General features: G+C 43.6%; 1 protein-coding gene across 2 annotated transcripts in view; it reads left to right on the top strand.

The window, feature by feature from the left end:
- Positions 1 to 405: 405 nt before the first annotated feature.
- Positions 406 to 27,639, top strand: part of TMEM50B (transmembrane protein 50B) — a 36,683-nt gene continuing 9,449 nt past the window's right edge. Inside the window, exons 1-3 of one of the 2 annotated variants that reach the window (XM_059392280.1) lie at positions 406 to 550; positions 24,511 to 24,656; positions 27,144 to 27,256. In XM_059392280.1, the coding sequence (XP_059248263.1) occupies positions 24,558 to 24,656; positions 27,144 to 27,256 (212 nt within the window). In that variant the 5' untranslated portion in view covers positions 406 to 550; positions 24,511 to 24,557. Of the gene's footprint in view, positions 551 to 1,043; positions 1,135 to 24,510; positions 24,657 to 27,143; positions 27,257 to 27,639 lie in introns of those variants that run through there. The other variant, XM_059392281.1, reaches the window with a different exon arrangement.

The following is a 27,639-nucleotide window of genomic DNA, read 5'->3' as shown; positions in this document are numbered from 1 at the left end:
GGTGGGGATTAGGATAGGGCATCCCTACAGACCTTCACTTCCCGAGATGCCCTTTTCGGGAGCACGTGCGGCACCGCGGGGCCTATGGCAGAGTCCGTGCCCTGTGGGTCTTGGGCTCCCCGCGCTCGTGATGTCACGGATGCTGCACTCGAAGTCCGCTAGCAGAAACGCAGCGGTGGGAACCGAGCCCCCACGCCGTCTGGAAGACAGCACTACGGCTCAGGTCTACGCGGCCGCGAGCCCCAAGGCGCAGAGTCAGCCCACAGCTCCCGGAGCCGCAGAGTCGCGGTACCCTCGCCCCGCCCCGCCCCCTGGCGCCCCGCCCCGCCCCTGGCGCCCCGTCCCGCCCCCTCGGCCACTTGCAGCGTGCCGATTGGTCGCTGCGGTGCGCACGGCGCCGCGCCCCGCCGGCGCCCCCAGCCTAGCGCCCGCCGTCCGCTCCCGGCTCCCGGGGACTGAGGCGGAGCCGAGGACGCCGGCCGGGACCCGGCGCAGCCGCCATCTCCTCTTCGCGCGCGCTCGGGGTCGGCGTGGGTGTCGGGGAGGCCAGGTGAGTGCGGTCGGTCGGTCTCGCGGCGCGCGGGGGGCTCGCGCCCGCCGTCCGCGCGTGGAGAGGCGCCCCCGGCCGGCCCGGCCTGCGCGGTGCGGCGGCGCCCAGCCCGGCCTCTCCCGCGCCCGGCGCCGCCCGCCGGAGCGGGCCCGCGGAGCGCGGGGGCAGCCTGCGGACCCGAGACCTCCGCCGCTCGCCCCGGCCCAGCCCGCGTCGCCTCGAGCCGACGGGGGCCGTGACGCCCGGGGATCCGCTCTCGACCCGTGCGGGTCGCACCGCCGCGGTACCTGGCCGTCCTTTGCGGGTCTGGGAGGTCCGGAAGGTTCCCATCTCGAGCCTCTCGGCCGCCCAGGGCCGCGGGCAGGGGACAGAGGCGGTGGACGGCTCGCACGGGGAGTCTGGGGACGACTCGTCCTTCGTCGCCCCTCTCGTTTGCTCCGAACCATTGCTGGGAATATTGTCCGGGTCCGTGGACTTTCCCGACTCTGGCCTCGGGTGAGGCAGGTACAGAGGTGGGAGGAGGAAATGCTGGCGGCTCGGCATTCTTTCGGCAATTCATCCTGAAGTGTGGAGTGCCCTTTTAGGTAAGCGGCAGCAGAGACTTGCCACTGTGGCAGGGGTAGTTGGGCTGGGGGAAACCATTCCGGGTTCTAACCAGTGAATTGGGTTCCGAGTTAATCACTGGAAGGTGCTTCATCACAGATAGGACCTTTTTAAAGCCATAGCAGTGATGAGATCGACTGTGCTCCATCCCTTTGCTGTTAGTGCCCGGTGAACGTGTGCGTGTGTGCGTGTGTATGTGTGTGTCTGTGTGTGTCTGTGTGTGTGGGGGGGGGCGGGAGTCAAGCCTCTGATTGGAGTATTTGTGTAATCGCCGTGATGCCTCTCGAAGACAATTTCTCTTCTCGGAGTGTCCCACCTCTTCCCTCAAACTCTTCGTCTACCTGTACCGTGAATCCCTTTTCTTAATTCCCGGGACTCTTACTCCTAGGCTTGTCACACTTCTTTTCTTTTCTTTTTTAAATATTTATTTATTTGACAGGCAGAGATCACAAGTAGGTAGAGAGGCAACCAGAGGCGGGGTGGGGGGAGCAGGCTCCCCGCTGAGCAAAGAGTCGGATCGGGGGTTCGATCCCAGGACCCCGGGATCATGACCTGAGCCGAAGGCAGAGGCTTTAACCCACTGAGCTACCCAGGTGGCCCTCACACTTCTTTTCCCCATCAATCTTTAGTCCCTTATCTGGCCCCTCGTGTCTCAGATCCGCTGAGGTTTCAAACGTAGAGCACACGTTACATTTTTATTTTTTTAAACCGATAATAGTGTTGCCAGACTCTTCGATCTTAAAATGAAAATCAAAAGTTATCTTGAGTACTGATGCTGCAGGAAAAGCAGGTTTACTGAGAGCCGCGGGAGGATGTCGTTTTCCTCTTCCGGAGACACGCCCCCACCCCCATCCTCTGCCCACTAGCCTTACGGCAGCTTTAACTGGCCGGTCTTTAATGAATTCGCTTATGGAGTCCAAGGTAGAGCATTTCTCTGATTCGTTTATCCTTATTGCTACTTTTAAGTGATAACAGTGACATATCTAGATTGTAAAAAAAATTTTTTTTAACATTACAGAAGAATATCAAGTGAAAAGTTCAAACAGCACAAAAGTGTATCAAGGAAAAAGTGGGAATTGTTGTTCACTTTTCATTCTTTATATATTCAGTTCCATTCCCTAGGAAGAGATCGTCCTGTAACTGTAGGGCAAGTGACTTATAGTAATACCAGGACACATATCCGTATATGTATGTGTGGACCTACCTCATTTTTAAAATGCTTTGTACTATGCCATTGTTCAGATGTACTCTAACATATTTTATTGGCTTTGTACTGATGGACATTTTGGATGTTTCTGGATTTTAGCTGTTAAAAGCCTTGTTGCAAGAAATTCCTTTTGCCCTTGTAGGATAAGTTTCAGGTAGATTAAATTTAAACAGATTATTGTACTTCAGTATAATGAGTGCCCTTTCCACAAGGAATCGTTTTTATAATTTAAAAGATTTTATGATTTAAAGGTGGTAGCTAAATTTGTTGGTTTTAAGTGCATTTCTTAGAATCTGAGTGTCCTTTTATATTTAGAGACTGGATCAAGAAAATTTTGAGGACCTGGTTAAAAAATGGTGAATTTTTATTTTATTTTTTATTTTATTTTATTTTTATTTTTTAAAAGATTTTATTTATTTATTTGACAGACAAAGATCACAAGTAGGCAGAGAGGCAGGCAGAGAGAGAGGAGGAAGCAGGCTCCCTGCTGAGCAGAGAGCCCGATTCGGGGCTTGATCCCAGGACCCTGGGATCATGACCTGAGCCGAAGGCAGAGGCTTAACCCACTGAGCCACCCAGGTGCCCCCAAAATGGCGAATTTTTAAACCTTGTTTCCACTTAGTGGTGTTGACTTTTAAGGTTATATTGATTCCTTTGATTGGCTTGGCAGGAATAAATAGAGAAGGCCTTCAGGAAGAGATTTGTGAACAGACATATTTTGTGTACTTTGTCCTGTGGTAAGCACCTTAAATATCCAGTCATAACAAATTCTTGTTCTCTTTTTTAAAAAAAAATGTTTCTTTTATTGTGAAATGTATCCCAGGGCAAAAAAAAAGTGTGTAGAACATACAAACGTGTGTGTGTGTGTGTGTATACATACACACACACACACATATATATCCGTATATATATGATAATATGTGATTTTTATATATACACATGTGATATATATGTGTTTAAAGAATGTTATGTGTTTAAAGAATGTGATTGCTGAGATCATTGTATCTATCATCAGATTAAGAAATAAAACATGTGCATCTTTCTTCCAGAGGTAGCCTCTATTCTGATCTGTTAGTCTTTTTCTTGCTTTTTAAAATAAACTTTCCACATATATACACAAACATACACATACACATATATATTGACCCTTACACTACACACAGCAGACACATACACACATACCCGTCCTAAACAATATATTTGATTTTGAATGAATAGTGTTAAAAATCTCACGCAAATAGGGGCACCTGGGTGGCTCAGTGGGTTAAGCCTCTGCCTTCGGCTCAGGTCATGATCCCAGGGTCCTGGGATCGAGCCCCGCATCGGGCTCTCTGCTCAGCAGGGAGCCTGCTTCCTCCTCTCTCTGCCTGCTTCTCTGCCTACTTGTGATCTCTGTCTGTCCAATGAATAAATAAAATATTAAAAAAAAAATAAATAAAATAAAAAAAAATCTCACGCAAATAGATAATGAGCATGTTTCAAAGTTTTATTTAACTGTTACAGAGAGTGCCACGACAAGCTGGTTTTCAGAGAATTTAAGGAATATATGTAGTCCACAAGGAAAGGAATGTCTGAATAAAATTGCCGAGATATAATTGGTTAATGTTCCACACAGCCACAAAATCATCATGTCTTTGGGATTACTCTTTTCTACCAGGCTAGAAAAATCGTAACACCTTATTAATTTCTCCAGTTAAGCTCAAACCTTACAGGACTATAAACTATATTAACAGTGGGGTTTTCATTAAGTTAATAATTAGTTATTAGTTATAGTTAATATAATTAATTAATTATTAATTATTTCCCCCAGAGTGCAGATGAATTCCAAACATGCTTATTAGAAAATACTGGAGCTTTCTAAATTTGAGGTTCAAATTTTGTTTCATAATTGTAAGCCCAGACCTGACCAGGTAAGAAAGCCCGTTATTGTCACTATTAGATGAAGGTTTCCAGGAGAAGATAAACAGAATAGAATGGCTTCAGCTTCCCTGTCTGTTTCCCTGTTCAGCCTTTCTGAGGAAGCTAGTAATAGGGTTATGAATGAGTCTTAGGAAGTGGGGTTCACCACAGTGAGGGCTTCTGGAAGGCTCTAGTATGGATCACACACAGGCACACCTTATTTTATTGTGCCTCACAGATACCGCCTTATTTATTTACTTATGTTTTAGTGAAGTGAAGGTTTGTGGCAGCCCTGTGTGGAGGAAGCCTGTTGGCACCATTTTTCCAACAGCATTTGCTCACTTCGTGTCTCTGTATCACATTTTGGTAATTCGTGCGGTATTTCAGACTTGTTTATTGCTATATTTGTTATTGTGATCTGTATGACTTGCTGAAAATTCAGATGATGCTTCCCACTTTTAGCAATGAAGTAGTTTTTTTTTTTTTTTTTTTTTTTAAAGATTTTATTTATTTATTTGACAGAGAGAAATCACAAGTGGGCAGAGAGGCAGAGAGAGGAGGAAGCAGGCTCCCTGCTGAGCAGAGAGAGCCCGATGCGGGACTCGATCCCAGGACCCCGAGATCATGACCCGAGCCGAAGGCAGCGGCTTAACCCACTGAGCCACCCAGGCGCCCCAGCAATGAAGTAGTTTTAAATGAAAGTATGTACAGTGTTTTCTTAGATGTAGTGCTATCGCACCCTTAACAGATCACAGTACTGTGTAAGCACGGCTTTCATAAGCACTTAGGAAACACAAAAATTCATTTGACTCATTTTGCGAGGATATTCTCCTTATTGCTACGGTCTGTAACCGAATCGATACTATCTCCTAGGTCTGTCTGTACTGGAAGGACAGCAGAAATGAGAGAGTGAGCTGCTCTTTATTTTCTGCTTTTTGAGCTCACATGGCCTGCCCGCAGTTACCAGGGTAGGTCAAAGCAGAACCTTTCTGTGAAGGAAGTGAGTGTCCTCTGCTGGTGCAGCGGCCGGGCTTGGAAGGAGAGCAGGAACAGTAGCACCATATGATCAAGATCAAGCCAAGCCCGGCTGAGCACAGATAGGAATCTGGGCCAGGTTTCGGGGCATTCAGTCATCGGGTTAAAGAGCTGGTACAGCAGCTGGGCCGTGTCTGTCTCGAGTTACACTACTTCAATCTGGCCTGGTTATCCTCCTCGTCTGGGGCACAGCTGGATTCTCTTTCGTCCTCCTATGTCAGATCTTTCCTGTATCCCCGATTCTCTCCCTTTTAAAAAATATTTTTATTATTGGAGTATGACATACAAGGTTACATTAGTTTCAGGTGCACGATGCAGTGGTCTGACAATTCTGTGTGTTACTCCGTGCTCGCCGCAGTAAGTGTAGCCACCGTCTGTCACCATCCAATATATCCTCAACTCCATTCCCTGTGCTGTACTTGTCGTTTCCCAGCTTATTTATTTTATAATTGGAAGTTCGTGTCCTGCATTCTCTTTTATTGATTTGTTCTCTCTAGTGGTGCTCAAACTCTAGTAGCTTCTTGACATGAAGGGTTATATTTTTGGAGTTCTTGCCTTCCTGAATATGTTTTGATCCTGTACTCATGCTTCATGGATACTTTTTCTGGTAATAGAATTTCAGTTGAAACTAATTTGCCTTCAGAATTTTGAAGTTGTTGCTCCATTGTTATCTCCTTCCAGTATTTTTTATTTTTTATTTTTTTTTGAGAGTGGAGGGGAGGGGCATAGAGAGAATGTTAAGCATGCTCCACGCCCAGCATGGAGCCCAACTTCTTGCTCGGTCTCATAATCCTGTGACATGATCTTGAGCGGAAATCAAGAGGCAGAGGTTTAATCGCTTCACCGACTGAGTCACCCAGTTGCCCCGGGATCTCACTTTCTACTGTTTCCCCCAGGTTTTTGAGCTCTCCCTACTGCTGGCTTGGGAACTCAGCTTTCTTGGCTGTGCTTAGTCACCACTTCCCATCTGCCCTCCAGCTTTCAGAATTTCATTGCTATTGTCTCCTCTTTTATTCTCCATATCATTAGGAGTCTACGACTTTAAAAAAAAAAAAACCAACTCCCTTTATTGTAGGGGCACCTGGGTGGCTCAGTGGGCTAAAGCCTCTGCCGTCAGCTCAGATCATGTGCCTGGGGTCCTGGGATCGAGCCCTGCATTGGGCTCTCTGCTCAGTGGGGAGCTTGCTTCCTCCTCTCCCTCTGCCTGCCTCTCTGCCTACTTGTGATCTCTGTCTGTCAAATAAATAAATAATATCTTTAAAAAAAAAAAACCAACCTCCCTTTTATTGTAGCTTTAGTGAAGTGTCAGGAGGGAGAAAAGTGAGATGCTGATGTGCAATCTGCTGTCTCTGCCTAAAGCAGTGGTAGGTTTTCTGGACTGAAGAGTCGTAGCGGTGTTGCCAGGAGCAGAGTGTTTGCGACAAAGCGATCATATGTATATGAACTTTCTTTTTGGTGTGGAGTGATCACACATGCTGAACAGAGCTATTATTAATTCTCACTTTCTGGGGCACCTGGGTGGCTCAGTTGGTTAAGCGTCTGCCTTCAGCTCAGCTCAGGATCCCAGAGTCCTTGAATCAAGCTCTGAGTTGGGCTCCCTGCTGGGTGGGGAGCCTGCTTTTCTCTCTCCCTCTGCTACAGAGAGAGAGGGAACACAAGCAGGGGGAGTGGGAGAGGGAGAAGCAGGCTTCCGCCTGAGCAGGGAGCCAGATGCAGGACTTGATCCCAGGACCTTGAGGTCATGTCCCGAGCCAGAGGCAGATGCTCAATGACTGAGCCACCCAAACGCCCTAAGAATATTCTTCTCTAGATCTTTTCTGAACTCATTTCAATGCCTTTGCTTTCCCAGCAGTGCTTGCGAGGAGGGTTCACTTTCATCTGTGTGGGTTGGGAGCTGTGACCCTGGAGCCAGTTACTCTGAACTGGGGAGGAGGGCATTTCTGAGCAATCCCAGAGGATGTAAAGATGCCTCAGTAGCGCTCTGCTGGAGAGCCTGGGTAAACGTGGCCTCAGGGAGGGAGTGGAATAGTCCCATGGAGGGAGCAGCTTGTGGATTACATAGCTGTCATCTGAGTTTGGGTCACAATTCATGAAATGGGCAATTCTTATTTCTTTTTCAACTTTTTTATTACAGAAAATTTTAAGTGTATAGAGAAGTTGAACAGTGGATTCAACATTTTACCGTTTTGCCCTATTTGCTTTAGTTTTTTTTTTTTTTTTGCTTAACCAGGTGATAATATGTTGTTGACATTGACACTTAACCCCTAAATATGTAAGCATTTGTCTTCTAAAAACAAGATCATTCTCTTACATAACCATAATTCTACCATTATCACACCCAAGAAAATAATTCTGTAATGTCTTTAATATCTGACCTGTATTCAGACTTTCCCATGTAGCCCAGACTGCCTTAAAAATTTTTTTTGAGGGTGCCTGGGTGGCTCAGTGGGTTAAGGCCTCTTAACCTTCAGCTCGGGTCATGATCCTAGGGTTCTGGGATCGAGGGGCACCTGGGTGGCTCAGTGGGTTAAAGCCTCTGCCGTCAGCTCAGGTCATGTGCCTGGGGTCCTGGGATCGAGACCCGCATTGGGCTCTCTGCTCTGCAGGGAGCCTGCTTCCTCCTCTCTATCTGCCTGCCTCTCTGCCTACTTGTGATCTCTCTCTGTCAAATAACTAAATAAAATCTTAAAAAAAAATTTTTTTTTGAAACTAGAATTAGTGAAGGTTTGTACATTTCACTTGGTCTGTTAATTGTATTTTTTTTTTTAAGATTTTATTTATTTATCAGAGAGAGAGAGGGGGAGAGAGCGACCACAGGCAGAGGCAGAGGGAAAAGAGAAGCAGGCTCCCTGCCGAGCAAGGAGCCCGATGTGGGACTCCATCCCAGGACGCTGGGATCATGACCTGAGCCGAAGGCAGCCGCTTAACCAACTGAGCCACCCAGGTGTCCCTGTATGTTTTGATATAGTTGAAATTAATGATTAATGGATTTGATATAGATGAAATCCTTTGAAGTTTCTGGCTCTTGGAGACTGCTTCATTACAGTCTAGATGGTGACGCTTAGAATCTTAGTAATGGAAGGGACCCTTGAGTGAATTTGGTTTAGTGATTCCTGTGGTATATGGGAAGTTTGGTGTTTTGTTGCTGTTGTTTTGTTTTTTAACCTGGGAAGTTTTAAAAAATAGATAACTTGGCATTTTTCTTTACTTTATGATCTTTGTGGGAGGGGTGTCGCAATTACCTTTTTATTTTTTAACTCTCCAAGTTACTGTGAGGTTAGCTTGGCACTGCTCCCCCGACCTGTGTTTGGGAACCACTGATTTAGTCCACCTGTATCATGGGCCAGTGTCACAACTTAAAGAATGTCAGAGCCAGTACTAGAAGCAGTGCTCTTCATGTTCTTTTTTTTGTTTTGTTTTTTTAAGATTTTATTTATTTGATAGAGATTACAAGTAGGCAGAGAGGCAGGCAGAGAGAGAGGAGGAAGCAAGCTCCCTGCTAAGCAGAGAGCCCAACTCTGGGCTCGATCCCAGGACTCTGGGATCATGACCTGAGCCGAAGGCAGAGGCTTTAACCCACTGAACCACCCAGGCCCCCCACTCCGCCCCTTATAAAACATTATTTGAATACCATTTGTTTTTTTCTTTTTAACATATATATATTTTAAATATTTCATACTTTAAATTTATACATTTATTTGTCAGAGAGAGAGAGAGAGAGCACAAGCAGGCGGAGTGGCAGGTAGAGGCAGAGAGAGAAGCAGGCTCCCCGCTGAACAAGGAGCCCAATGTGGGATTCGATGCCAGGACCCCAGGATATGACCTGGGCCGAAGGCAGCGGCTCAACCCACTGAGCATTGGAGGCATCCTTTGAATACCATTTGTTAAGCATACACACAAAATAATTGCTCTGCAATGTGGTATACTATTTTTTTTTAAGATTTTATTTATTTATTTGGCGGAGAGATCACAAGTAGGCAGAGAGGCAGGCAGAGAGAGAGAAAGAGAGAGAGAGAGGGAAGCAGGCTCCCCGCTGAGCAGAGAGCCTGATGCAGGGCTCGATCCCACAACCCTAAAATCATGACCCGAACTGAAGGCAGAGGCTTAACCCACTGAGCCACCCAGGTGTCCCGTGGTGTACTATTTTTAAAGCAAAACAAAGACTCATGAAAGCATTTATGCTAATTCCGCCTAGAGAGGGAAATATTTGCTGTGTGTCCTGAAGGTTGAATTGGAAGTTTGCCTATAGACAGTAGATGGAAGGGGCATTCCAAGGGTATGTGTGTGGATATGTTTAATATTATTGGTATATGTTAAATTCATATATCTAGTATAGAAAGGTATCATTATATCAGATATTTAGTATATAGTGCCATATATTATATATAATATATAGTAATACATATCTGTATTAGGTCTGTGAAATATCTGAGTATATTTATGTCTAAATTACATATATGATTTATAAATATAAATATAGGAAGTATAAATATAGCTATATACAATTTAGCAGCTTGCCTCACAGTAGGTATTCAGCAAGTGTTGGCTGCCTTCCGCCTTCTGTTTCTTTATGGCTTTATGTATAGTGTCAAGATGGCAGGAGATAAGAAGGCTGTGTCAGGGAAAGATTTCAAGTACCCTGTATTTTCAGAATTTATCTCAGTAGCTGTTGGAATTTTATGAAAGAGTGTCATGATCCAGTCTGAGTTTTAGACAATTCTGGCAGAATATTGGACTTGGGAAGGCAAGGGAGATGATTTTAGGAAATAATATGTTTGAGTATCCAGTCACAGTAGAACTTATTTCCTTCACCCAGATGATGTGTTGGATTACCAGCTTTTATAGGTTATCAGTTTCCTTTTTTTTTTTTTTTTTTAAGTATTTATTTACTTGACAGGGAGAGAGAGACAGTGAGAAAGAGAGGGCACAAGCAGGGGGAGTGGCAGGCAGAGGGAGCAGCTGGCTCTCCACTGAGCAGAGAGCCCAGTGTAGGGCTTAATCCCAGGAGCCAGGGCTCATGACGTGAGCCAAAGGCGGGCACTTCACTGACTGAGCCACCCAGACGTCCCCAGATTATCAGTTTCAGTAAACCTAAGTACAAGGTTGACTCTCTCATTTTATGACAGGATAATGAGACACGTATGCATTTCCCATTTTGAAAGCTGTAATAGAGTCAGTCATTCAGCAAGTATTTGAGCGCCTAGCCTAGTGTGCATCAGGCACTGTGCTAGGCTCTGGGGGAACCCCACAGTGAGTGAAAGGGACTTCAGACTGTCCTTTTTGGAGCTTACCCTCTACAGGGGAGGTAAATATTCATCAAATAATGATTAATAATGCAATACAAGGGGCTTAGAAAGTCATGAAAGTATCATCTCTCACTTGGATATTTCAGAAGCCTATGAACTGGTCTCTCTCTTTCCACTCTTAGCCCTTACAGGGTGTTCTTCCACTGAAGCCTAAGGGATCCTTTTAAGTGTGTGTCACTCTGCACAGTACTCTCTTAGGGCTCTCTTTCAATCAGTGAAAACCCGAGTTCTCACAGTGGCCGCCAGGGCTCTGTGAGTATCCTTCCCTGCCTCTGTTACTTCCCTGATCTTGTTGGCTTCTACTTTTCCGTCTCATTCACTCTGCCTCGACCACACTGGGTAATACCCAGACACCACCTTTGGGCCTTTGCCCTGCTGTTGTTCCCTCCGACACATATTCAGAGGGCCACCTCTCTCCCTACCTTCGAGTCTTCGATCAGCTGGTTCCTTCTCAGTGGAGCCTCCCTTGACCACCAGTATGACATTTCAGCCAGCCCCACTATGGCCTGTACTCCCAGTGTTCCTCACCAGCTTGTTCTTTTCCCCCCATGACACTTATTACTTTCTAATGTGGTACGTGATTCTTTAAATAATTATGTTTAGGGGCACTTGGGGGCTTAGTTGGTTAAGTGGCTGCCTTTGGTTCAGGTCATGATCCCAGGGTTCTGGGATCAAGCCCCGCGTTAGCAGGAAGCCTGCTTCTCTCTCTTCCACTTCCCCTGCTTGTGTTCCCTCTCTCTGTCAAATAGTAAATAAATAAAATCTTTAAGGGGCGCCTGGGTGGCTCAGTTGGTTAAGCAACTGCCTTCGGCTCAGATCATGATCTTGGAGTCCCGGATCGAATCCCACATCGGGCTTCCCTGCTTAGTGGGAGTCTGCTTCTCACTATGAGCTCTCCTTTCCCAGGTGCTCTCTCTCTCTCAAATAAATAAATAAATAAATAAATATTAAAAAAAAAATCTTTTTAAAAAATTATGTTTATCGTCCCCTCTCCCTACCAAGCTCCACACAGCCAGTGCTTTTTATCTGTTCATTGATGTGCATTACGTGTCCAGTACTGATATGTAGTAGACATTGTCAGTAAGCATTTAGTGAGGGAGGGAAAGCTGGTATCTGAGTGAAAAAGTGATAGCCAAGCTGAGCACTGTAGTGTGAGTCGGCGTTAACAAGGTGAGCCGGGAGCGGAGAGGAATCAGACAGAGGTGTGCAGGTTTACTGAGGTGACTGAGCCAGTCGGCGGTACTGAAGAGAAACCAGTATGACTGGAGAGAAGACAGAGTGATGTAAGAGGAAGCTGGGGCCCACTGTAAGGACTGCGCTGCACTATAGACTTCTGTTTTTATCTTAATAAATCTGGGAGGGAAATTAGAAGTTTCAAGCAGGAGGGAAAAACCAAATTTGTGACTTAAAAAAACAAAAAGGAAAGTCATTCCCGCTGCAGTATGGAAGTGATATTGATGGGGGCGGGGGTGGACGTGTCTGCAGCAGTTGGAGGCGCTGGTGGAGGAGGAGCGAGAGTGGAGGCATCCTGGGGTGGATTGGATGTGAGAGGGAAGAAGGAAGAAGCAGGGATGAGGCGTGGGTTTCCGGCTCGTAAAGCTGGATGCATGATGATTCATTCGTTGTAGTGAATCCCGGAAGGAGATCAGTTTGGAGGAGGAGATCGTGACCCCGGGTCCCGATACGTTGATTTTTGAGGTGACTTTGAGACAGCCAAGGGATGTCTTGAGGGATTGGATGTATGGATCTGGGATTGGCTATTTCAGTCTGCATAGCAACGGCACAGAGAAGTAGCGGAGGGGAGGATTTGCCAAATAACCCACATTTTGAATAATTAAAAGTTGTTAGCAAGGATATTACTGGGGGAGATTATATAGTTTATAAAATTAAGGTCTCTTGAGTAATCTATGTTCCATGTCCTTTACTTTGCTTTTAGATTTAAGTCTTTTACCAAAGTTGGTGGTACTAACTACCTTTTATTCTTGTTACATGTGATTCACAGGTCAGAAGGCAAATAAGCCTTCCCTGAGATAAAGTACGTAAAACGTCTTTTCCAGAAGTACTTAGATCTCTGAATAATTCATGCTGTTGGGTTTTAAGGCCTATAAAATATTCACACTGTGAGTGGCTAGAAACTGGGTTTATAGCAAACCAAGAAGAAAAGCTCTTCTTCGGACTCCTTCGGCAAGATCCGAACAAGCAGCAGTCACCACGGTCACTGCAGACCTCGTCCGACTGCTTTCTTCTGTCTCCGGAGGATCAGAGGTTCCTCTCAGTTCAGTGTCGCCCTCGGCCATCTCGTTCTTCTCGGTCCCCCGGCCGGTAGTGGAACAGTAACTTTCTCTTTATGAAATCCGAGATGGGGGAAATCCTGTGACACTCACTCTGATGCTGGGCGGCAGCGTAGTGTTGGAATGGTCAGAAGCACAGACTTCAGGAATAGCTCTGAAGGAACTTCAGAGGCAGTCCTGACTTTCCTCCTTGCTAGCGGGGTTAACCACTCTCTAAACTTTCTCAGTAGTAGGAGATAATTTGAGGGACTGCCGTAGAGGGTTGTGAGGATTGAAGGGAGTAGTCCCACAAGTGGGGTCTTCCTGAGGCTGGAATGGAGTGGTCTGTAAAGAGCCAAGCACCTGCCCGCGTCCTGTAACTATGGGCTAGTAGTGCTAGTAAGAGTGGGGAAGACCGAGGTTTTATTTTTTGTTTCATTTTAGTCAACTTGTTCTGCTCTGGCTATGTAGACCTAGCATCTTTTTTTTTTTTAAGATTATTTATTTATTTATTTGACAGAGATCACAAGTAGGCAGAGAGGCAGGCAGAGAGAGAGAGGCGGAAGCAGGCTTCCTGCTGAGCAGAGAGCCTGACATGGGGCTCGATCCCAGGACCTGGGATCATGACCTGAGCCAAAGGCAGAGGCTTTAACCCACTGAGCCACCCAGGCGCCCCTAGACCTAGCATCTTGAATGATGTTTTATGTTTTGTTTTTTTATTTTGTTAATCTGATTTTTTTCTAATGGATTTTTTTTTTTTTTTTAAAGATTTTATTTATTTATTTGACAGAGAGAGATCACAAGTAGGCAGAGAGGCAGGCAGAGAGAGAGGAGGAAGCAGGCTCCCTGCTGAGCAGAGAGCCCGATGCGGGACTCGATCCCAGGACCCTGAGATCATGACCTGAGCCGAAGGCAGCGGCTTAACCCACTGAGCCACCCAGGCGCCCTCTAATGGATTTTTTAATGATACAAATTGTAATTTAATGTAACAAATGTTAGCTGATTGCTCTGCGAGCTTATAAATCTGATGATGAGGGCTGTTTTATTCATCTTTATTTTCCCCACCATGCCTTACTAGTAGGAGGTGTTCTGTAAATATTCAGTACATGCTCTAGGGGAGTTTTGCGCTGATTAAATGCCATCGCATCTACAAGTCTGCTATAGTGCCTGTGTACAGTAACTCAAGGAGGAAAGGACGGGAGTCAGAGATGAACACTGAATCAGTCCTCAGTCCTCTTTCACATGTCCTGGGGATACCTTAACTGCCCTGTGACTTCAGTTACCATTAAGTACTGGGACTTTCTAATCTGTATTTCTGTCTTAAACCACTCTTTCAGTGGTTTCTGTACATCTGTCTTAGGTAATTTCTACCTGGATGTCCTTTTTTTTTTTTTTTTTTTTTTTTTTTTTTTTAAGATTTTATTTATTTTTTTGACAGAGAGAGAGGAAGCAGGCTTCCTGTCGACCAGAGAGCCTGGTCCCTGAGATCATGACCCAAGCTGAAAGCAGAGGCTTTAACCCACTGAGCCATCCAGGTGCCCCACCTGAATGTCCTTTAGTCCTTCCAAATACGCTATGCTCAGATTCTACCTTCCCTGTTTCGACTAATGGTCTCACCATCCACCAGGCATCCAGCCATTGTCATTCTTAGCTTCCCCCTGCCTGTTGATGATGCCGCTTTAGGACTCCTCAAATAAAAACCCTTTCTTTGGGCGCCTGGGTGGCTCAGTCGGTTGAGTGTCTGCCTTTGGCTTAGGTCATGATCCCAGAGTCCTTGGATCGAGTCCCGCATTGGGCTCCCTGCGAGTTTGCTTCTCCTTCTGCCCTTCACCTCACTTGTGCTCTCTCGTTCTCTCAAATAAATAAAAATCTAAAGAAGTCACAAAACAAAACCCTTTCTTTGGCTTTACTGATGTGGCTTCCATGTACATCCTTATTCTCCTCTGGTCTAGAATGAGGGCAGGTTGGGGCGCCTGCATGGCTCAGACTGTTAAACGTCTGCCTTTGGCTCAGGTCATGATCTCCGAGTCCTGGGATCGGACCCTACATCGTGCTCCCTGCTGAGCAGGGAGCCTGCTTCTCCCTCTCCCACTCCCCCTGCTTGTGCCTGTTCTCTCTCTGTCACAGAAGTAAATAAAATCTTGGGGCGCCTGGGTGGCTCAGTGGATTAAGCCGCTGCCTTCAGCTCAGGTCATGATCCCAGGGTCCTGGGATCGAGCCCCGCATCGGGCTCTCTGCTCTGCGGGGATCCTGCTTCCTCCTCTCTCTCTGCCTGCCTCTCGCTGACTTGTGATCTCTGTCAAATAAATAAATAAAATAAGCCTTAAAAAAAAAATCTTAAAAAAAAAAAAGGCATGAGGGCAGGTGCCTAACATTTCTCTTCAGTCCCTCCTCTACACCGTTGCTGCCAGCATCGTCTTCCTAAATCACAGAGATGACCTTGTCACTTCCCTACTGACAAGCCCAGAATTTTATTCCTTCTTTTTCATCTGCCAAACTCTCGAGCTTCAAAACCCAGGTGAGTTTGCTCTTCCTCTGTCAGACTGTCCTCTGCTCTTCCTAGTGAGTACTGGGATTTAACAGTTTCATATTTCTGCTGTAGTACTTTACACTGTAGCTCATAATGTATGTGTATTACAGCCCAGATTGTAATGCAATATTTGTTCTTCTGACAGTGTTCCTAACCAGACTGTTCTCTACGTTGATTGCCTTAATCATTTTTATATACTCACTGCTGAACACTAATAGCATTTATTTATTTATTTATTTTAAAAAGATTTTATTTATTTATTTGACAGAGATCACAAGTAGGCAGAGAGGCAGGCAGAGAAAGTGAGAGGGAAGCAGGCTCCCTGCCAAGCAGAGAGCCCGATGCGGGACTCGGGCCGATGGGGGACCCAGGTGCCCCCACTAATAGCATTTAATAACCAGTGAGAGACAGCAGACCAGACAGATGGTAGTGTAGAAATCTGATTAATGGGAACATTTCTGAATTAGATGTTCTTTGGGACTTTGATGCGTACGGAAATTTCTCAGACTGTGTTTGTATGTTGAAGCATATCGTTGTTTTCTTCTCTTGCTTTTGCAGTTGTCCTTGGGTCTTCTAAACTGAATTTTTGGAAATGAGATGGTTGAATCACTTAAAATGACCTCTAAAAAGGATTCCTATTTCCTTTTATAAAGAAATTGCCTCTCTTAGTAATAAGAATAATTGCTATCGGGGCGCGCCCTGGGTGGCTTAGTGGGTTAAAGCCTCTGCCTTCAGCTCAAGTCACGATCCCAGGGTCGTGGGATCAAGCCCCGCATCGGGCTCTCTGCTCAGCAGGAAGCCTGTTTCCTCCTCTCTCTCTGCCTGCCTCTCTGCCTACTTGTGAGCTCTGTCTGTCAAATAAATAAATAAAAATATTTAAAAAAAAAAAGAATAATTGCTATCTAATATATTACAAGACTTGTGGGTCAGACCAGTAATCTGTTAGTTAGTTCACTAATTTTGTTTTTGTTTTTTTTTTCACTTGGTAGCAGGGTCAGTTTTGTGGGAGACCCTACCAATAATTTTCTTGACCTCAAAAAAGTCAGAAGTTTATTAAAAGCAGTTACAAACATATTACATTATACAAAGAGGTTTTTCGACAGGCAAGAAAAATCACCATTTCATTGTGTTAATTATAATAACTTTTGAAATTTTTGTATTTTGCAGCTAAGAGCTGCAAACTTTGAAATCAGACAAAAAGCAAAACAAACACGTGATCCTGTCACCCATATATATAATAATATAAAAGTATTGGGTGTTTGTTTTTCTGGTATTTCTACTTATGTGTGTGTTTTTATATGCATATTGGTAGTTCTTTTTTTGAAAAAGGAAATAATACCATCCATACAGTTTTAATAACCTACTTTTTTCACTTAATATTAACCATCATCATTGACTCGTGCTGTTAAATGTTTTTCAAAAATAGATATTTTTAATGTTTGCATTAACTAAACCATTTTACTGAACTATTTATTCTATCGTTGAACATTTAAGTTTTCTCTTAAGTAGTCTTTGCCTTCACTGAGTCTCCCAAGACTTGTTATCTTAGATTAAGTATTGTGTGCTTGATTCCACTTCAAGCCAGGGAGCCAGTGTTAGGAGTATTGCCAGTTTATGTTAGATCAGCACTGTGTCATGATCAAATATGCTTATCTTTTAGTGAATGTCAACAGTAGAACTCACATGAAAGTCATTCCTCCTAGTTGAGAGGGTTCATTCTTAATAGACTAGCCCTTTCCCCTCACTTTCCTGTCCTAAGTGTTGCGTAGTGACTGGGCTCTTGGTAGCCTTGACTCTTTTTCTCCTTAAAGTTCTTCATCTGGTTTCCGGTTATGACGCTGTGAAACCCAAGTCCTTCATGAGGTCAAGGTTAATTTGCAGTGTGATCTGGCCTTACCTGCGACTCTCGAAACTTACTCTAAGCCAGCCTGTTCCACTAACTATGTCCTGAATCTCTGTGGTATCAGCTAATTCTTCCTTGCTGGTACCATAGGGACCTAGTGGCTTTGTGTGTGATTTTCCCTCTCCCTCCTCTTTCCCTTTTGTTTCTTCTTAATCTAATCGACTGTACTTAGCTTTTATTTATTTTTATTTTTATTTTTTTTAAAGATTTTATTTATTTATTTGACAGAGAGAGATCACAGTAGACAGAGAGGCAGGCAGAGAGAGAGAGAGAGGGAAGCAGGCTCCCTGCTGAGCAGAGAGCCCGATGCGGGACTCGATCCCAGGACCCTGAGATCATGACCTGAGCAGAAGGCAGCGGCTTAACCCACTGAGCCACCCAGGCACCCTGTACTTAGCTTTTAAATTTTAGTTTATTTTAATATTTTATCAAGTGTTACCTCTTGATAGAGGCTTTTCCCTGATCACCCTTTAAAATAGTTCTGCCCTTTATTCCCTGTTAGCATCCTGCATATTTCCTCCATAGTAATTATTTGCGTTACTCCAGTGTTTCTCTGCCTCACTCCATCCCTGACCCTCCAGTCTGAGCCCCAGAAGGGAGGAGGTCATGACATTTCAGAAATCATTGTATGCAAATAGCTATATACTTTCTGCTTCTAGAACTATTTTTAATCAGGTTAATATATGGGAAATGAATATATGGGAAATAATTGGAAATAAGACTTTTAACTTCAGACATTGTCTTAAATTCATGGTGACCTTCTTTATTAACCAGTTAATATTTAATCTTTGATGATATAAAATGTGCAGGACTTCGGTGTAGCTAAAGCATATCTGGATGATAAACTTCTAGAAACATTTTGTGGGTAAAATTTACATTCTGTAAAATACACATGTCTTAAGTGTACACTTCAGTGACTTTTGATAAATGTATGTACCTGTATAACCTTTATCCCAGTTAAGATACAGAGATTTCCATCACTGTCCCTCTCCCCCCAAAATTCCCTTGTAGTGAGTCCTTATCCCCTGTAGGGGAAGCACTATTCTGATTTCTGGGGCTGTCAACTAATTTTGCCTCTTATTTATTTATTTATTTAAATTTTAAATCTTGCTCTTTTTTTTTTTTTTAAAAGACTTTATTTATTTGACAGACAGAGATCACAAGTAGACAGAGAGGCAGGCAGAGAGAGAGGAGGCAGGCTCCCTGCTGAGCAGAGAGCCCGATGTGGGGCTCGATCCCAGGACCCTGGGACCATGACCCGAGCCAAAGGCAGAGGCTTTAACCCACTGAGCCACCCAGGTGCCCCAATTTTGCCTCTTCTTAAGCAAACTGCATTTAAATGGAATTATACAGTATATACTCTCTTGTGTCTGCCTTCTTTCTTTCTTTCTTTCCTTTTTTAAAGATTTTATTATTTGACAGAGAGAGAGATCACAAGTAGGCAGAGGCAGGCAGAGAGAGAGAGGAGGAAGCAGGCTCCCCGTTGAGCAGAAAGCCCGATGGGGGGCTCGATCGCAGGACCCCGGGATCATGACCTGAGCCGAAGGCAGAGGCTTTAACCCACTGAGCCGCCCAGGCACCCAGGCACCCTCATCTTTGAGGGTTTACTTTTTTTTTTCTGTGTGGTTGTATCAGTTTATCCTTTTTTGTTGTGGAGGAGTATTCCATTGTATGAATCAATCGTAACTTTTTTTTTTTTTTAAGATTTATTTATTTATTTATTTATTTGACAGAGATCACAAGTAGGCAGAGAGGCAGGCAGAGAAAGAGGAGGTGTGGGGAAGCCGGCTCCCTGCTGAGCAGAGAGCCTGATGCGGGACTCAATCCCAGGACCCGGAAATCATGACCTGAGCCGAACGCAGAGGCTTTTTCCCCCACTGCCCCGCGCTTGGCCCCCCTTTTTTTTTTTTTTTTTTTTTTTTTTTTAAAGCTTTTACTTATTTATTTGAGAGAGAGCAGAGATAGCACAAGCGGGTGGGCAGGGTGGAGCAGAGGGAGGGGGCGAAACAGTCTCTCCGCTGAGCTTGATCCCAGGGCCGCAGGATCCTGACCTCAGCTGAAGGCAGACGCCTAACCAGCTGAGCCACCCCGGTGCTCCCACGATCATAACTTGTTTATCCATCCATCTATTGAACATTTAGATCGTTTAATTTGGGGGCTATTGTGAATAAAACTGCTAAAAATTTCTTCTCTAAGTCTTTTTTTATGTGTGGATATGTATTTTTACTTCCCTTGGGAAATACCTAGGAATGGAATTGCTGGGTTATAGGGAAGTTTATTTTTAACTTTATAAGAATCTGTCACCAGAAATTTATGAGATTTCCACTTGCTCTACAACCTTATCCTGATTTAGAGTTGTTGGTTGAGTTGCGGTTCTAGTGCATGTGAGATGTTATTTCATTAGTTTGCACTTCTCTGTTGACTGATCATGTTGAATACCTTTTTATGTGCTTCTTGATCATAAATTGTCTTTTTAAGTCTTTTGCCTATTTCAAGTCTGCTTAAGTCTTTTGCATTTTTTTAAAATTTAATTTTTTATTTATTTTTAAAAGATTTTATTTATTTGACAGAGAGAGATCACAAGTATAGGCAGAGAGGCAGGCAGAGAGAGAGAAGGGGAAGCAGGCTCCCCGCTGAGCAGAGAGCTCGATGTGGGGCTTGATCCCAGGACCCTGAGATCATGACCTGAGCCGAAGGCAGAGGCCTCAACCCACTGAGCCACCCAGGTGCCCCATCTTTTGCACTTTTTATTGCCTATATTTTATCTTATTACTAATGCTTAGTTCTTTCTATATTATAGATCCAAGCCCTTTGTTTTACAAATACCATCTCCCAGCCTGTGTTTCCAATGTTTGGACCTTCTATGAAGAATATGTTAATTGTACTTATTTCAGAATATATTAAATGTACTTATAATATATTAATTAGTACGTATTAAGTGATAACGTTACTTTAAATTTAGAGGTATTTCACCTGAATCCATATTTAAGCATATTATTTGAAAATATAACTAACATACTGTTTAGAAATAAATTAGTCTTTGTGGACATGTTATACAGTTTTACAATTTTTGCTTTACATAGTTGTCTTTTAAGTAAAAGAAAAGATGGTCTTTTATGTTTACCCACCTAGTGATTATTTCTGGTTTTCTTCGTTTCTCCCTGCAGATCTTAGACTCATCTGGTGTCATTTCCCTTTAGCCTGAAGAATTTGCTTTAGCATTATTTTTAGTGCAGATCTAGTGATGAATTATCTCAGATTTTGTTAACCTGAAAATATTTTTATTTTATCATTTTTACAAAAAAGCTTTATTGAGATATACATAAGATAACATTCACCAATTTTATGTGTACAATTCAGTGATTTTTTAGTTTATTTACAGAGTTGTGTAATCATCACCACAATCTTATTTTTAAAGTTTTTATTTATATTCATTAGTTACCATACAGTGTATTATTAGTTTCAGGTGTACAGTTTTGTGATTCAGCACTTCCGTACAATACCCAGCGCTCATTAGGACAAGTGCCCTTCTTAACCCCATCATTTATTTCACCCCCCCCCACCTCTCCTCTGTTGACCATCAGTCTGTTCCTTGGTCTCTCTCTTCCCTTTCCCTGTGATGTCTGACCACAGTCTAATTTTAGAATCTTGTATCCATTAACAGTGACTCCCTATTCCACTCTCCCCCACTGTCACTAGGCAACCACAAATTTACTTTCTGTCTCCAGATTTGCCTCATCTGGATATTTCATATAAATGGAATCACACAAGATGTGGCCTCATGTCTTTCACTTAGCATAATGTTTTTGAGGTTCCTCTGTGTTGTAGAATATATCAGTACTTCGTTCCCCTTTATCACTGAATTTGTATTCTGTTGTATGATATGCCACATTTTATGTGTCCGTTCATCAGTTGATGTAGGTTGGATTGCTATACTTCTTGGCTGTTATGATTAATGCTACTATGAACATTTGTGTTCAAGTTTTTGTGTACATGTATCTTTTTATTTCTCTTGGGTAGATCGATAGTAGAATGGTTGTCATGCTCCCTTTTTGAAAATATTTTGTTTTGAGAGAGAGAATGCACCAGGTGGGGGAAGAGAGAGGAGCAGAGGGAGTTAGAGATTCTTAAGCAGGTTCCATGCTCAGCTCGGAGCCCAAGTCAGGGCTTGATCTCATGACCCTGAGATCATGACCTGAGTGAAAGTAAGAGTTGGATGTTTAGCTGACTGAGCCACCCAGGTGCCCCATCATGCTATCTTCTGAAGAATATTTTCACTGGATACTGGGATTGATTACTTAAAAAACAAACAAACAAACAAACTAAAAAACACTTAAATTCTCTTTACTGTCCTGGTCTCTGTTGAGAAGACAGTCATTATCATAAGTTGATACTTTTTCCCTTAAAACTACTGCAAGGTGTTTCTTTTATTTCTGATTTTCAGCAATTTGATTATGACGTTTCCTCTATTTAACCTAAGGTTAAAGGCTGAGCTTCCTGGATTTATAAATTAATATTTATCACCAGACTTGGGAAATTATCAGCCTTTATTTCTTCAAATATTTTTTTCCTCATTCTGTCTTTTTCTGGGAACCAGTTAAACATATATTGGATCAGTTACTAGTGATCCTTAGTTTGCAGGAGCTCTGTACATTTTTTTTTTTTTTTTTTTTTCAGAAAAAAATATCCCTAGGGGCACTTGGGTGGCTCGGTTGGTTGAGTGCCTTGGGCTTTGGTCATGATCCTGGGGTCCTGGGACCGAGTCCTGCGTGGGGCTCCTTGCTCAGTGTGATTCTGTTCTCCCTCTGCCTGCCACTCCCCCCGCTGTGCTCTTTCTTTCTCTCTCTCTCTTTTTCAAATAAATAAATAAAATTAAATAAAATAAAAAGAAAGAGGGGCAACTGGGTGGCTCAGTGGGCTAATCCTCTGCCTTCAGCTCAGGTCATGATCTCAGGGTCCTGGGATCAAGCCCCTCTGTTGAGCTCTCTGCTCAACAGGAGCCTACTTCCTCCTCTTTCTTTGCCTGCTGCTCTGCATACTTGTGATCTCTCTCTCTCTTTCTGTCAAATAAATAAAATCTTTAAAAAGAAAGAAAGAAAGAAGAATCCCTTAAAAAAAAAATCCTGTTCTTTAGACTGGATAATTTCTTTTGATCTTCAAGTTTACTACCCTTTTCTTCTGCTGTCTCTAATCTCCTAGTAAGCCCATTTAGTTAATTTAAAATTTCAAAAATGATACTTTTCAGTTCTAAAATTTACATTAAAAATTGTGCATTGAAGGGGTGCCTGGGTGGCTCAGTGGGTAAAGCCTCTGCCTTCAGCTCAGGTCATGGTCTCAGGGTCCTGGGATGGAGCCTTGCATTGGGCTCCCTGCTCAGCGGGGAGCCTGCTTCCCCCACCCCCCTGCCTGCCTCTCTGCCTACTTGTGATCTCTCTCTGTCTGTCAAATAAATAAATAAAATCTTAAAAAGAATTGTCCACTGAGATCCTCCATCAGTTTAGTTATTTGGACCATGTTCCTTTAAGTCTTTGAATGTGTTTATATTGGTAGCTTTAAAGTCCTTGTTGGCTAATTTCAACATCTGTGTCATTTTGGGGTCTGTTTCTATTGACTTTTTTTTCTTTACTCTTTGAAAATAGATCACATTGTTCCTGTTTCTGTGACTGTCTAATAATTTTTTACTACATGTTAGACATTGTGGGTGATACATTATAGACACTCAGTTCCGTTATCATCTTCTGAGGGCTGTCAGTTCTTGTTCTAATAGATGGATAAAATGCTGGCTGACCACCTTTAACTTGTAGACCCTTGGTGTTACACCTTGTTAGAGTAATGCTAAGGTGTTTACTGATCTCTGACTTGGTGGAACTCAAGCTCTAAAGTATCTTGTAGTGAGTGCAGGGGAACTCTGCTTAGTTCATTTAGCCTTCCTGCTATTTTTTTTTTTTTTTTTTTTTTTTTTTTTTTCTGCTGAGTTTCTTGCAGTTTCCTCCATGGGTGTCCTGTTTGGGGGCATTAGGTATTCAAAGAGAGTTTATATTAAAGCGTTTGGGGCTCCTTCCTGTAACTCCCCCCTTTCCAAAATTTCCTCTCTCAGTTCCCAATTGCTCCAATAATCCTGAACTCTTATACCTCAAACCAAAAAGGCTGTGGCATTTTTGGTCAAGTTTTAGCCACGGTGTACCACAGAGACTCACCTGGGCTTGGAGTGGGAGACTAGGGGTTCTTCAGAGGAAAAAGCTGTATAAGAGTGGGTCTTACTCATTGTGTTTTCTTTCAAGGGTAAATCCCCTCCAGTTTCTGTCTGCTTTTCAGCACTCTTCAATGCTTTCAAATATTTCCCCCCCCTTCCTTTTTGGAATTTAAGGTGTTCTTGGATCACCTCATCTGAATGTACTTTTTCTGAAAACTCCCCCAACATGTTGCACCCTTATAGTTCTTTATGCACATGATTTTTCTCCTAGTTATCAATTGCCGCATTCCTGATAACTCCAAAGCCTAGTACTTTAAAATAGCCATTTAATTATGCTTATGGTTTACTATGGGTCAGGAGTTGGTAAAGGGCACAGCCAGGATGGTGTCTGTGCTCCATATATCTGGGGCTTCATTGGGTGAAGCCGGAAGTCTGGGTTACCAGATGGGGCACAGTAGCTGGAACAGCGGTCTCCCAGAAGTGGCTACTCAAGCTTCTGGCAGGGGAGGCCAGCTCTTGGCTGGGAACTGTGGGCCAGAACGCCCATACACGGTCTCCTCACAGCATTGTGACCTTGGATATTTACATGGCAACTCGGAACTCTGGTACCCGTGTTCCAGAGAACCAGCTACGAGCTGCATTGCCTTTTTCCATCTAGTCCTGGAAGTTGTATGGCAGAAGTTACGGAGCATCCCGTCTGCTGTGCTGTTGCTCAGCCGATGTTTTACAGTGGGCCTGAATTCAAGGGGAGGGCCAGAGATCGTTTCTCAGTCAAGTGGAAGGGTCAAAGAATTGGCAAACCAGCAGGCTCATTTAGTAAATAGCAGGCTCCCCCTCGTGTCCCAACAGTCCTACCTACATGTCAGTAGGTAGTCCTCGAAGTACTGGATTTCTCTTCTGAAGTCTAGGTTTGGACTGAAAGCAGATTTCTGTTTAAAATAAGAAAGGAAAAGATATTTCACTTCTTAAAAACATTTCCTCAGAGGGATTTTTTTTTTTTTTTGGTCTTTTTAGTGGTAGAATACAAAGTTTAATGAAAAATCCATGCCTACGGGGTGAAAATGGCAGGCTTCCTTGATAATTTCCGCTGGCCAGAATGCGAATGCATTGACTGGAGCGAGAGGCGAAACGCCGTGGCTTCTGTGGTGGCGGGCATATTGGTAAGTGGAAAAGCCAGCTCGTTGGCATGGCTGCCTCATGCTTTGCCCTGAAAATTAATGTCGATTCCTTTGGAGCATGAATACCCTTTCGGAACTGTTTATTTCACTGTTACTTTGTATGAATAATTAGAGTTCCAGATACGACTGAACAAAACATGGTTTTGACTTTGTACTTTTTTTTTTTTTTAATTTTTAGGGTTTTTATTTATTTGACAGAGAGAGGGAGCACAAGTTGGCAGAGTGATAGGCAGAGGGAGAGGGCAAGCGGATTCCCCACTGAGCAGGGAGCCTGAGTAGGACTCGATCCCAGGACCCTAGGATCATGACCCACACTGAAGGCAGTTGCTTAACCGACTGGGCCACCCAGGCGCCCCTGACTTTGTAAATTTGTTAAGCTTAGTATCTTTTCTTCAGCTTTAGTGATAATACAGTTATCATAAGCGGTAGCATTTTTAAGTCAGTGATACAATTTTTTTTTTTGTTTTAAAGATTTTATTTATTTATTTGAGAGGGAATGAGTGATAGAGAGCACGAGATGGGGGAGGGTCAGAGGGAGAAGCAGACTCCCTCCCGAGCAGGGAGCCCGATGCAGGACTGGATCCCAGGACTCCAGAATCATGACCTGAGCCAAAGGCGGTCGCCCAACCAACCGAGCCACCCAAGTGCCCAATGATACAATATGTTTTAGTCCTGTAAGCTCCTCAGAGGCTCAGAATTTGGTAACCAATAGTGTGGTGTGACTCAGCAAGATTCAGGACGTGTGGACAGCAGCATGGATGAGGCTGCGTTAGAACTGAAGCCCCGAGGTGCTCTAGGGAAGGATCGCCAGCGCCCCCTGGGCCCAGTGGCAGCTCTGATGGGGATGAGACGAAGTCTGTGGAGGAAACTCTTGCCTCATTTTCTTCCTTTTTTTTCTTTTTCGACTTTTTATTATAAGACATGTTGAGCATATATAGTCAACAAAAAGAGAATGGTGTAGGGAACCCTGCTCACCCCATGTTCCTACAGCCCAGCTTCGAAACGACTCAAGACCAGTCTTGCTTTAGCGGTCCATCGCCCGCTCCCCGCCCTCACTGCATTTCCGAAGCAAACTGCAGGATCGATCACAGTTAAAAAAAGTATCTCTTTCAGTATATAGTTCTATACCTGAAGTCCAGTAGGGGAAAATAATAACCCAGAGCAGGAATTAAAGATAATTGTGATGCTTCCTTTTTTTTTTTTTTTTTTAAAGATTTTATTTATTTATTTGACAGAGAGAGGTCACAAGTAGGCAGAGAGGCAGGCAGAGAGAGAGGAAGGGAAGCAGGCCCCCTGCTGAGCAGAGAGCCCGATGCGGGACTCGATCCCAGGACCCTGAGATCATGACCTGAGCCGAAGGCAGCAGTTTAACCTACTGAGCCACCCAGGTGCCCCCCCCCCCCTTTTTTTGGCTTTTTGTGATCATCTCACCTGCACTTGATTTTTCCATGAAATTGTTTAGCAGCTTCTCTCAGTCTTTGCAGTTTAGTTTACATAGAAACGTGACATTTGGGGCTCCTGGGTGGCTCAGTCAGTTAAGCGTCTGCCTTCAGCTCAGATCACGATCCCAGGGTCTGGAGATTGAGCCCTACATTGGGCTCCCTGCTCAGGGGGAAGCCTGCTTCTCCCTCTCCCACTCCCCCTGCTTATGTTCCCTCTCTCACTATGTCTCTTTCTGTCAACAAAATAATAAAATCTTAAAAAAAAAGCCATTTTACAAACTCATGTTCAGTCAGTTATACCGTATTTAATCAAACTGCATAATCAATTAAAACTATGGAAGGCTTAAATAGTTTTGGAGACCTGACAGCTGACCCTTGGTAAGCACACAGCTCATTTGTGGACACAGAAGAGCTTAGGCCTATCAGAAAGGAATGTTTTCTAGAGAGAAGGAAACACGTCAGGTAATTGGGAGCTGGTTAGCTGGAGGTTAGTTAAGCAGAGCTTCAGGGGCACGTGGGTGGCTCAGTCAATTAAGAATCCGACTTTTCATTTTGGTTCAGGTCATGATCTCAGGGTCCTGAGATCAGGCCCTGTGCTGGGCTCTGTGCTCAGCCAGAGTCTGCTTGAGTTTCTCTCTCCCTCTGTCCCTCCCCCTGCTCTTGCTCACATGCCCTCTCTGTCTCAAATAAATAAAATCTTTTTAAAAAGAGAGAACTTAAGTGCCTATAATTTATGGTGGGCCAAAGAAGCAGATAATTCATTTTAGAAAACAAATTTTTTATCCTGCATTGAGAGCAGAACTTCAGAATCTTACAGATTTGACTAGGTTAAGTTCACGTCAAATGCTATCAAGAGTAGGTAAACTGAAGATTCTTATTTTTTATATTTCCACATCCAGAACTCAAACCAGAAATACCTTATGTTTCATTTACATGGTCTGGAGAAACACAGGAATATTGCAGAGCAGGTAACGTTATGCTGAACCAAGTGTTCGTGTTATTTTAGTGACTTGGGCTCTTGCACAAGTTTTTTACAGGTTGGTGGATAATGATCGACGCGGCCGTGGTGTACCCTAAGCCAGAGCAGCTGAACCATGCCTTTCACACGTGTGGCGTGTTCTCCACCTTGGCTTTCTTCATGTAAGTATGAAGGTGATTCTTAATTCAAGATCAAGATTTATCTCCAAAAGACATGTTTGCCGTATAGTTTAATGCTATCTGGAATAACTTTTTAATTTATCAGTGGATTCTTTAACATGATAAATATCTATATTTTTCCCCATTTTGTGAAAAAAAAATTTTTTTTTATCAAGAATGAGTATTGAATTTAGTTACATATCTTTTTAGCATCTGTAAAGATGATCACATGATTTTTCTTCTTACACTCTTTTTAAACTGGTCACTGTATTTTATCTGTCCCAAGATTATTTTTTGAATTTGAATATTTCTGAATATGAGGGTGCTGCTTTTTTTTGGTAAGATTTTATTTATTTGACAAAGAGAGCACAAGCAGGGGGGGAGCA

The sequence above is a fragment of the Mustela nigripes genome, chromosome 2 (genome assembly GCF_022355385.1).
Source record: "Mustela nigripes isolate SB6536 chromosome 2, MUSNIG.SB6536, whole genome shotgun sequence".
Taxonomy (NCBI): domain Eukaryota; kingdom Metazoa; phylum Chordata; class Mammalia; order Carnivora; family Mustelidae; genus Mustela; species Mustela nigripes.
The sequence above is the reverse complement of the archived record's forward strand: the minus strand, read 5'-3'. Positions and strand labels throughout refer to the sequence as shown.